At 41.1% G+C, this 12,202-nt stretch overlaps 1 protein-coding gene across 6 annotated transcripts; it reads right to left on the bottom strand.

Moving 5' to 3' along the window:
* Window positions 1-623: 623 nt before the first annotated feature.
* Window positions 624-11,770, bottom strand: LOC123156356 (protein TOPLESS-RELATED PROTEIN 2). Of its 6 annotated transcripts, none has more exons than XM_044574491.1 (17): window positions 11,631-11,650; window positions 10,388-10,598; window positions 9,540-9,660; window positions 9,283-9,427; window positions 8,167-8,428; window positions 7,743-7,962; window positions 7,526-7,652; window positions 6,763-6,975; window positions 6,091-6,480; window positions 5,433-5,582; window positions 5,002-5,112; window positions 4,416-4,595; window positions 4,184-4,312; window positions 3,621-3,716; window positions 3,299-3,484; window positions 2,922-3,094; window positions 624-1,188 (listed from the first exon to the last, which is right to left on the bottom strand). In XM_044574491.1, exons 4-17 carry the CDS (start codon window positions 9,421-9,423, stop codon window positions 975-977), a joined length of 2,592 nt encoding a protein of 863 aa, XP_044430426.1. In that variant the 5' UTR covers window positions 9,424-9,427; window positions 9,540-9,660; window positions 10,388-10,598; window positions 11,631-11,650; the 3' UTR covers window positions 624-974. The 6 variants fall into 6 exon arrangements, with proteins under 6 accessions (XP_044430426.1, XP_044430425.1, XP_044430429.1 ...); XM_044574490.1 differs by lacking the exon at window positions 11,631-11,650 and adding an exon at window positions 10,681-10,776; XM_044574494.1 differs by lacking the exon at window positions 11,631-11,650 and adding an exon at window positions 10,681-10,776 and having other exon boundaries at window positions 8,167-8,280.
* Window positions 11,771-12,202: the final 432 nt, after the last annotated feature.

The following is a 12,202-nucleotide window of genomic DNA, read 5'->3' as shown; positions in this document are numbered from 1 at the left end:
CTTAATATTCATGCCATGATTAGATATATTATCAAGTTTATGCTAGGTAGCATTCCACAAAAAAAATTATCTTTTTATCATTTACCTACTCAAGGACGAGCAGGAATTAAGCTTGGGAATGCTGATACGTCTCCGTCGTATCTATAATTTTTTATTGTTTCATGCCAGTATTATACAACTTTTACATATTTTTGGCAACAATTTATATGATTTATTGGACTAACCTATTGATCCAGTGCCCAGTGCCGGTTCCCGTTTGTTGCATGTTTTTGTTTTGCAGAAAATCCATATTAAACGAAGTCCAAACGCGATAAAAATTTACGGAGAATTATTTTGGAATATATGTGATTTTTGGGATTTGGAATCAACGCAAACGGGGGCCCACAGTGACCACAACCCACCAGTGTGCGTCAGGCACCCCGTGGCGTGCCCAGGCTTCCAAACCTGATTAGTTCATCTACTATGCTGGTCTGCATGATTGATTCAATCTCTGTTATCACCGTCATGATTTATTTATGTTTATTCGGATTAAATCTCGTAGTAATTTGCTCATATTTTCAACAAAATGTTCATCCAAAGAAAACCATCTTAGCAAACAGCTGCATGATAGGAAAGTCCTCATCTCTACTTAAGCTCATATGATTTGATATGAACTGTAAAATCCTGAAATATTCAAAAATTAATCAAAAAAACTTAATTTTCTTGGTGGCAAACATTGACAAATGTTTTGAAAATGGCATTTTTGAAGTATCATTTTTTTACATGACCTCTAGAAATGTCATTCCATGACTACACTTTGCCAACAATCAAACATTTTTCAATGTTTGCCACAAAGAAAAAAAATCAGTATTTTTAATGATTTTGTTTGGATTTTACTGTCATCCGAGCTCGTATGAGCTCGAGCTGAGACACCTTGTGTCACGCATCATGGCAAGTTTGACAAGAAAAATCAAATCGTTTTCGAAACATGACCGTTACACCTCCTGAAAAAAATCCTCCAGAAAAAAATCATCAAATAAGTCTCCAAAGTTTGGGTGGGCTCCGTTATCCTGGGGATGCGCAACTCCCCACTTTCGGTCCGCTTTCAGTGGCTCCAGCACATGAACTTCCCCGTCACTCATGCCAACTGCAATCTGGTTAGGCTCCAAGGGATGTGCGGCTACAACCATCGGGTACACACTTCCCCCGCTGTTGGAGAAGATGTAACAAGGAGAATAAGATAATGGTCACTTGGAATAAGAAGCAAAAATGTCATGTGTTGAAACTTGCCCATAGGATCAATCACATCAAAATACCACGAACACGTACACAAAAAAATTGATAGCCAACGGCGAGTATCGTGCCCTTTTTTCTCTTTATTTCTATTTTTCCAGTACAAATCTCGCAGGCCCTGTGCTTGTATATATAGATGTTCAGGCCAGCTGCACGCATAGCCAACAACGAGTCTAACCAGGACACCATGAGCTAACAACACGGACACAACTTGGACACTACACCTACGCGGACTAGTACTAAGCTAGCACATGGAAAGGGCTGACCGACTCACCCTACACTTTCCTAATCTAATCAACCGGCAACGCTGATCACCCTTTACTAATCAGCAGGTCCGTGGGCTATCCGGCCAATCTTAGCTGCTATCCAGACCACGCCTTCATTTCATCCATATAGAATACTCAAAGTGCACAGAAGTCTGAATTTCAAGGCACACCATCAGGCTAGACTTGCTGTCAAAGTGCAAGATAAACCTTTTAGCTCTACTTGCCTACATTCAGATCAAGGTTTAGGTACTAATTTGGAAGGATGTCCTACCTGTAATGAGCTATCAGCAATGATGCCACTCGAGCTGCTATTTGTAAAGTGTGCTTAATGCCATACTAATGAAATCCTTCTGTTCAAAAAAAAAAAAACACAAGTACGGCCACATCCGACATACGTGATCACTTCCTAGTAAAACTACCAAAACTAAACATGGTACTCTTTTGATTACCTAACAAAGAGAATAAGATAAGGGAAAAGATTAGCATCAGCCGAGTGATCCTGTGCCTGCATGCATCAACTGATGCAGAGGCCGGAGGTATTCCTCCTTTAAAAAAAAATTCAGCCGAGTGATCTGCTTGTTTGAGACGCCGCTCGGTGCGTCGTTGGATGAGGCAAGATCCAAGCATGTGCCCTTACGGGGTCCACACACCACCTTCATCCTCATCCCTTATTTCTTTCTCAAAGACTCAATCCGTCTCAGCCACTCATTACCATCTGTTCATCTACCTCCTTAGAGACTCTCTCTTCTCACTCATTAAATTTTATCTTGGTACCTGTAATATGAGTTTGTGACCTTGTATAAGGGAATGGAGGGAGTACCGTAATGGAGCCACCACGGATAGAACTGCTACCGACCTGCGTCGTCCTCGCCAGCTCCTTTCTCATTCCCTCCTCCTCCTCTCTCCTTACCCCTCTGTCTCTCTCCCTCCCTCTCAACACACGAGCTCCCACCAAAGCTTCCATGGTGCGCTCTCCACTAACTGTCTGCCAATTGGGATTTGATGAACTGCAACATTGATGATGTTTCTGAAACATAATCATTGTTACAATGTGTACTCTCTCCTTTCGATTCTCTCTCAATTGGAATTCCATGAATTACAACAAAGGTTATGTTTCTGAAACATAATCGTTGTTGCAATGCGCGGGGCAAGGTGGTTTTCCGCAACATGATCTATTTTTGAAAAAACAATTTTGCAACACGGTCTTTGTTGCAAAGATTTTCTGCAAGACGACCTTTGTGGCAAAGTTTTCTGCAACATTAGTTATGTTGCAATGATGAAGGATGCCCCTCAGCTGATCGATGACGCGGATCCGACGGCTCACGACCCGGCGGAAAACATCATGTATTTAAACAAAAAAAATGTTGGTGACACTGGGCATACCTAGATATTGAAGAAGGCACATAAGCAGAAAGTACAATCCTGCAACGCAACCTAAGAGACCCCGCTTCAAATACTCCAATAGCACCATCACAGAAACCAGCATAAACCAGGAGACCATCACAAGAGTATATTGCACTCGAAACTGGAGCTGGCAGTGCATCTCTTGGGTTCCACTGCATTATCAAGTAACAGAGGGGTCAATCAAGATGATCATCATAGCCAGTAACAATAATCCATAAAGAAGAAGCAAATGTGTATAATTCAAAAATATTTAGCAATAACATGCAGTGGTATGGTGTAAACCTAGGGTAAGAAACAATATGAACATGGAAAGCGATGAGCAGATACAAAAATAAGAAATTTTGGTGATGACTTACCGAGCGTAAGCACTCAAGATTTTCATCATAGATTGACAATTGGCTCTGTTGAACTACCAGAAGATGTGTTTGGTCATTGTGAAACTGCACACTTGTATCGCCAACTAAAGCACGGGAATGATTTGCCGGGGGTTGAATATATTTTGATTTCTTCTTGTCCCAACCATCAATGCTCCAGATGCATAGCTGCAAAATTGCATATAAACTATAATAAACAGACTAATAAATGGCCTGGCATGTGAGTAATGTGAATTGAACTGTTTCCGCCTAGTGATTTGTACATTTAACCAGTAGAATAATTTATAACATAGTAAGTTCGTACCTGAGCATCAGCACCTGAAGATACAAGAACATTCATTGATAGAGAAAATGCCAGCCCAGTAATCTTTTTTTGATGACCCTTGAGCTTGCTTTTGACCTAAGTAATTTTCTTGAGTAAACATTAGTACATGGCTTTCAAATAAAGATTTAGTGCAAAATAAACAAATATTAAGTGCAAATTCAACATGGAAGGAATCAATATTACCAGACTAACACCATTTAGAAGTGTTCGTTGAAATATCTGATCGGTAGAAATTGTAAGGTTATGTTTGGTTTATGTACGAAATCTACGTTACCAAAATTTTGGACCATGTTTGGATGGTTGTCAATAATTTGGCATGCCCTTGTTCATTTGTCCACCCAAGTTCATTTTGCTTGCCCACATTGGACAAATCATGGGCAACCAATACCGTGAACAGAATTTGGACAAACCAATTTTTTGGTGGGCTAATACTAAATACACCCTAAGTTAAATCTCTGATACATCAAGTAGGGCCAAGCAAGAGGTGATAGGAAACAACAATACTTCAATTCAAGTGAATTTCATAAGTTAACGGCACACACCTCATCAGAACGGATATCGTAGATTTGAATTGTCGAGTCCTCCAGTCCTATAGCAATAATATTATAGTCGTGCGGGTAGAATGCGAGGAAAGTAGCAGCAGGTGGAGGTGCCATGAACGTAGCCATGACCTGTGGCAAATTCCACATATCTATTCAGGAAAGTCGGAAAAAGGTAGTAACACAATTATGGTTCTTGTTATATGAAGTTATGGTTGCTGGAGAAGCCATTTACCTTGAACGTCCTCATACTGTATAGTGAGATTTCGCCACCAGATGCAGACACTACATAGAAGTCATTTTTGGACACCACAATGCAGGCAGTTGCTTCTTTCGGGATGCCATCACTTGCGTAATTTACCATAACAAGCCCACTTTCTGGTTGCCACAGGTGAGGCGAAACAGATGCAGTAGACTAACAAAAGACAGTAAAGATAATTTAGAAGGCAAGCACAAAAAGATTGCAACTGAAATCCAAATAAATACCCCGTCATGTGGGAGCTGTGGAAACACCGCAATGCAATTGTGTTCGATGGGGCAACCTCATCGAAGGACCATGTAATTACTAGGATGGAGGGGGAGGGAAGAACGTGGAAACATGTCGGGATCCTTAAATGAGTGGTGAACACCTTCCTAGGGGCGTTGGCAACGTGGGCTACCGAGAGAAGTTAAGCTTTAGGTGTTATGTGGGTGGAGTTGGTTTCATTTAATATGTAACACCAACGTGGAGGGGCTCTTTTCCCCCATCTCCTCCTTTAATATAAAGTGTGTGCACTCCTGCGTATTCGAGAAATCCAAACAAATACAACTCTTCATTCTACCTTGAGTTTATGATTCCTGTCACTGCGCTGCCATTTCCACAGCTTATGAACACCATCCGAACCGAGAGATAAAAGCGCAGTCCCATCATTTGTATATAACAAACGGACAACCTGTTAAGGAAACAAATAAAACGTGACTCATCAGAAATTTTACATTGCCTAGAGCATAAACAAAATTGCTTGAATACTACTGGACTGCCAATTATATAACAAAAAACTAAAGAATACATGAAAATGCCGCGATAAACTGAGGGTCAAAATAGACCTTTATGAAATAATAACACAGGCTCAGACAGACAATATGGCTACCCTTTTCTACATGTTAAAAAAAAGAACAGATTGTATGTTTAAGTTGAATTACATGCTCGATATTTATAACTCAATAAAACGTACAGATATCTAAAGATAATTATGCAACTTTGCGAACATACTTTCGTTGGATATGTTGCTGAATCTGGACAATGCCGTGCCTGAAGATGTCCTGGATCAAAAATGTCGACCAGCTTCCAGTTCTTCAACTTTTCACATCCATCCGTTATTCTTGGTTTAACATCGGGCGTTCTTCCAGCAACCATACATGCCTACAAATTTGTTTGGAACATTTAGCAAGCCGACGCATTAAAGAACAGGAAAGGCTGTGGGACCTAATCAGTCCACTCATTGTACTGCATGCAATATCCTCTAGTTACACACAAGTCTCATTTATACTGGCCAATAACTAGACGTGGCTTCACAGGAAAGTTTCCTCTATTAGTATAGTGATCTCTAGCTAGGTGGTTGTATCATGTGTCCAAGCACACACACAACTAGTGAGACTTGTCAACAAAACAAATCTTACTTCTCAAAAACAGTTAAATTTTTTGTGTGGACTTAATATGTTACTTCACGAAAATAAAAAGGGAAAGAAGTGTATGACATAATCTACATATAATAGGACTACAGATTATACTTTGGTATCAAATAATTAAAAAAATCAACTTGATCTGGATAGTTATTAGTTGGGCGCTCTAACTACAAACAAAGATCATTTGCGCTGGACACTAATTAAATAGACAAAGCTTAGCAAGTTGGTATTCTTAGACATCTCACCTCACTGGCATCAAAAACCACATCCAAATTCACCTCATCCACAACATTCGTTGCCTCTTGAATGAACATGCTTGTAGTTATATCCTCAATGGCAAGGCCATCATTAACTTTGGTGCTCCACACAGTAAATTCGCTGGTACGATCTCTCAGTGCCTTGCCCTGTGGTTCCATTGTTATTTCGACATTACACTTGGATCGTGGCGGTATAATGCCTTTCTGTGGCAGTGCACAGTATGACAGGGGGTTCATATGTTCGACGTTGAAGGCAATGTAAGAGTCTGTTTCATTGGTTAGTTGAAAGGTGCAAGACGACTTTTTGTTAAGTTGGAAAGGAAAATGTAGATCGAGTGGCTCAATTCCAAGCATATCGTCCTTCGAGTAAGGGTTTAACTGCAAGAAAAGAGCAGAACAAATATGTATTACATTTTTTAGACAATGATATATGTATCACATAACTAGTGTTGGAGCCAGCTCGATGAGCGAGCCTCGGCAAAGCACAAGAGCTTCTGGCCGATTTGTCCCATGGAAAATATTCATTAGCTCTTCATTTCCTGCAGTGGATTGAATGGCAGATCCACACCAGAGCCAGGGCAACTGCCCAGGTTGGGCTGTAACAACTGGGGAGAGTAGTATATAGCGAACTAATACGTCTCAGGGAGCACACGAGCTTACCTGTCCAAACGTATATTCAGAGTCATTGCTGATTGTCCCATTAACACCTTCCATTTCTCTGATAGCATGTATGATATCCCATATAAAAGGCCGTTTGGATGGGTCAATTTCCAGGCAGAGTAACCCAATTTCAACGCATTTTGCTACTTGTTCGTAAACCAACGGTGTTTCCTTCCCTGTTTTCTTCCATCTATGCCTCCATCTCCTAAGCACCTGTCATTCCACAAAATATGACATGTAGAAAGTCAAAAAAATTCTAAAGAAATACGCAATAACTGATCAATGTCCACTCCTTGTGTGCCCTAGGAGAAAAGAAATCTGACTAGTAATTTCTGTTGTGGATAAATAATATGTGTCAGTATTCCTAAACCTGTCAAGGTCACACGAAATAATTAACTTAGCTCGGACTATACAATATGGAGCGTGAGGGAGAGAAAGAGAGTGGTCTAAGGAGGATCGGCAGGGCCATGATGACCCGGTGCCACTTGGATGAAATGTCAATATTTCAAGCCATCACATGAAAGTTCCATCCATTGGAATCAATTCGTAAAACTGTGGTATGAGTGATAAGGAACTCAATATCGACACTTGAGAAAGCGTTTACTTTCCAGACCAGCGCATAGCTAATCCTTCTCTTCATATATGTGTTATGTGACTAAATATGCCATGCAATACCTCAAACAATGTAACATATACGCAAGGCACAATGCGTATATTATTACTAGAAAGAGATTATATGTGCGGCAAGGTAAAACACTCTTACATTGTTATTATTATTGTGGATTGCCTTTTCTCCTGTCAGTAATTCGATGATAATAACGCCTAAACTATACATGTCTGATTTGAATGACATCTTTCCCCGGTGTAGGTATTCTGGAGCACAATATCCGCTGCATAGAAGGATGGTATTTTAATGCATTATAGCATCAGAAAATGTCAGGGTAAATGCAAAGAAGCATGTTCTTTAATGCATAGCTTACAGTGATCCATGACGGTCTTCACTCATGGTTTTTGACTTCTCATCAAGTCTCGATAAACCAAAATCTGTTATTTTCGGCACCATATCCTTATCAAGTAGTATATTCTCAGGTTTCAGATCCATATGATATATCTGCTTTTCCTTGTGCAGATGATGCAAACCTTCACAAATGCCTCTAATTATTTCATAACGTGTATTCCATTCAAGTCCCCTTAATTCATCTGCATAATTGAGAAGGTAGCAGCGAGCCATGAATTTTTCCAGCATTTGATTTGTGCATGCTAAATATTTACAATAAATGACATCAATGTTTGTCGTTCAATCTATCACTTCTTGGATGTAAATAAAATGTGTTAGAAAAGAAATAAAAGAAAAAAGACAAATAAGTAAAGATAACAGTTGTATCACATGCAACAATAACGTACCTGTGATATACCTTTTTAGGCTTCCATTGCTTATATACTCAAAACAGAGTAATCTTTCTCGTACCTCAGCATAAATATGTTCTTTCGATCCTCCAATTGGTATGGCTATCTGGTCTGTGCTAGCACAAAAGCCAAGAAACCGTACGACATTTTTATGTTCAATGTTCAACAGGCTGTCAACTTCTCGATAAAAAAAGGTCTCATTGATTGTATAGACGTTCCTTATCCTCTTTACAGCAACGCTTTCATTTGGGAGCACTCCCTGTTTAATTTCTCTTGTGAGCATTTAAAGAATGTCTGGCTGAATTTGAAGGTGCTATGAAATAGAGAGATGAAGTGAGTAACACAACACTGCCACCGCATATTTGAGGCTCCCTGGCCAACTAATGAATGCGTGCAGGCACACAGTGTCTCTATCCTAGGAGGAACACACAGAATTGCCTCTTTTTTTTTTGGCCCAAGAATCTGCCTGATTGATTGACTTCAATATATAAGCAGAGTAACACAACTATATAAACTGGAATTTTTACTACCCAGGCAAGTCGATATAACAATTTCAGACGTGATCTTTAGATGGCATATGCCTAATTTTTACTACCAAGGCAAGTCGACATAACAATATATAAGCAGAGTACCACACCTATATTCGCGGAAACGGAAAGTTCCGTTTACGCACCTGTTCCACTGGTAAACACCGTTCCGTTTTTGTTTCCGTTTCCTAAAAAAATTCCATTTCTACTTCCGTTTTCAAATTACGGTTTCCGTTTTCATATTTTCTCCCTGTTTCCATTTTTCCTCGAGAAAAGCGGAAAGTTTCCACTCTATTTTCATCCCTACTTAGGAGTACCACACAGAGAATTGCCTTTCTTTTCGGGTACAAGAATCTTCCTGATTGATTGACTTCAATATGTATGCTGAGTATCACGAAATCCAAAAGGGGTTTCTTGGAGAAGTATCACACACACACACACACACACACACACACACACACACACACACACACACACACACACACACACACATGCGGTGATTTTTACTAACGAGGCTCAAGTTGATGTAACAATTTCAAGCGTGATCTTTAGATGACACATGCCTAATTTCTGTTAAAATAATTACCTTATAAACCGTAGCAAATCCACCATGGCCAATTTCTCGATCGTCGGAGAAATTTTCTGTGATATGCTTCAAAAGTGCGAATGATAGATTTGTCGGTTTCTCTCTTCCATCAAGTATACGCTCCAGGAACTCAAAATCCATGTTTCTGTTGTGCACTCCATTTCAGACTATGCATTTTCAACACTAACAAAAATAAAGTTTGTTCCAACTAGAGCACCATTGCATGGAGAACTGGCGAATGACTAGATCACTAATACCTTTCTAAAGCAGCATATGGTAGTTGTACAAAAGTTATCTCCGGTATTTCATTCACGCGGCAACAAATATTTAAGCACAAAACCCGATCTGATACACAATGTCCAATGATGTAATAAAACCCTGCATTAAGTGCAAAATCAAAAAATTATTGTGAGATTAATACCAAAGTAGATACGGACATGACATAATACTTGTGAAGTTGAGATTCTAGTACCGCTACAGTTGTTTAGAAACCTAATTTGATGTAATGATTTGCTGAGACACTGTTGGGCTGAGAATCACTTCGAAACTGAAAGGCTGAGAGCTACAGTAGCTACTCCATGAGATCCTTTATATGCCCCTCAACCACTTCTCCACAGAATAAAAACAAAATATAAACGCACAGCTCAAGAAAACCCCGAAGAGAACACTACTCTACATATTTTGCAGCATTTGGAAGCTCCCGGAGATTAATTAATCATGCATATATTTTGCAGAGCCTGGCCTGCACCAAAGTAACTAGCTCGCTGCCAGTCCAAACTGGCAGACAAGGGTCAAGGGCTCGGCCCGTCCGGAAGCAGGGACATCATAGTGCAGCAGCAGCAGCGACAAGCTTCGGTGCCGGCGATCTGGATGCACCGTCGCCTGCTGAAACACGCACACACGGGCATAAGGAAGAAACCGGTTTTGCCGCAGGGCCGGGGCATAAGTAGCTGACGAAGAAAGTAGCAGAGTACGGCGTGAAGAGCATCAGAAAGAAGCAGAGTAAAGTCAGTGGAGCAGCCTAGTGCGTGGAAATGGCCATAGATTAGACATCAGATCTGGAGGGAAATGCAAAGCAAGGGAGATTAATGGAAACGGGGGAAACCTCAGATCTGGAGGAACCCTCCTGCCTGCAGCAGTGCCGCTCGCTTCTGTAAGTTTAAGATCTGGGCGAGGCGCTTTACTGCTGTCCGGCCGCTTGAGGTTGCATCGAGAAGACAACGCTGGAACATACAGTATCTATTCTCTACTCTGGATCTGGATCTGCAGAGGAAGAGAGAAGCTCCCATCCTCTCCGGCCAGCGGAGGTGATAAGACTGCAAGAGCAAGAGCAACCAGGAAGTGAGCAGGCACAGGCTATGTATGGATTAACAATACAACTTCTCAGTTTTAACAAACCACGGATCGACAGCTTCAACATATCTGCATAAAGCGATACCACTAACGTTGAGACTTTGAGAGAGGAGACGTTGTACATCGACGACAGAAACGAGCTGAGTGAATATGGTGGTCGGAGGAAAATCGTCCCAGGCCTCATAGTCTCCCTCATGGGGCCCCTTCTCATATTTTCACACGTCATCACTGGCACACATCTTAAAGCGAGCCTAATTCCCTAATTATTTGATACTTACATCAGACTAGGTATGGCAGAGTATGCCTACGATACAGTATCAATCTGATCAATAATTTCCATCTAACGAAACAGATGTGATCCCACTTGTAATCAGTTTCCTAGTAGTGGTGGCATCGGGTCAATGGATCCGGGATGAAAACGAAGACTATAAGGATGGGAGGAAGAAGGATACAAGGGAGAGGTATTTTGCTGAAAATGAAAGAAAAAAAAATCTAGTTACAGAAAACTAGACAATCTAATTAACCAAAATCTGTCAAGATTGGGCTACCATCTTTTTTAGGCGGAGCAGGGATGTGTTTGACGAAGAGCCGGAAGAGCAACACGAGCAGTACAGGACAGATGGCCCGCCGCACCTGCTAGTCTTCGCCGGCAGAACGAGGAGCTAGTAGGTGCGATGCTAGGCAGCTGGCACCCAGGGCCTGGAAATATTCCAAGGAACATTAGCTAGCGGGTAGTAGCCCACCCTTCCAATCCCACTCTTCTATTTCTTCTAAGAATGCAATCATTTCTAAATAACCTTACTGTAACTGAAATTCCTGCGCATGTTAGTATAAGCAAATACATATCCAGCTCACAATTAACAAGCTACTTAACAATGGGAGTTTCATCTGTTTCTCAGATCTGAAAAATGACAGGATAGAATCCAATAGGATTAGGAAGTATACAAACATTAAAACTGAAGGCTATTTGAGTAGAAAGGCCTGGAGGTTCTAACCTGGAAGAACTCTTTGGGGATCCAGCTAACTACTCGAGGAACATCCAAGTAGACCAGAGGCGCAGGAATATCTGACTGGATCAGGTTGGTGTAGAAAGGAGGAGAGGGCTTGGGGTGGCATACATAGAAATGAGGACTGAGGAGAGGTGCTAGACGAGACATACGTTATATGTGGGTGAGATCTATAGACATTTATTAATTAACATCGTCAGATTACGATGATGCACGTGATGGCTGACAAATCCCGCCTAGATAACCCCTGTATTCTCGGTGTAGCCTAAAGTTTCAACTGGATCTCGAGAAGAAAAAGGAAAATGGACGACATGAACAGAATATATACCTACATTTAACAACTTCATACGAGGACAATGCATGTGATGGCTCACATCACTAGTAGAAAACGCCTCATTAATCCCGGTTCTAGAGGGCCTATAGAGCCGGTTCCGGAACCGGGACTAAAGCCCAAAACCTTTAGTCCCGGTTCGCTTACGAACCGGGACGGAAGGGGCTTCACGTGGCCGCAGCAGGGCGCCGAGGCAGGAGGACCTTTAGTCCCGGTTGGTAACACCAAC

The sequence above is a fragment of the Triticum aestivum genome, chromosome 7B (genome assembly GCF_018294505.1).
Source record: "Triticum aestivum cultivar Chinese Spring chromosome 7B, IWGSC CS RefSeq v2.1, whole genome shotgun sequence".
Classification (NCBI taxonomy): domain Eukaryota; kingdom Viridiplantae; phylum Streptophyta; class Magnoliopsida; order Poales; family Poaceae; genus Triticum; species Triticum aestivum.
This window is presented reverse-complemented; position numbering and strand designations above follow the sequence as displayed.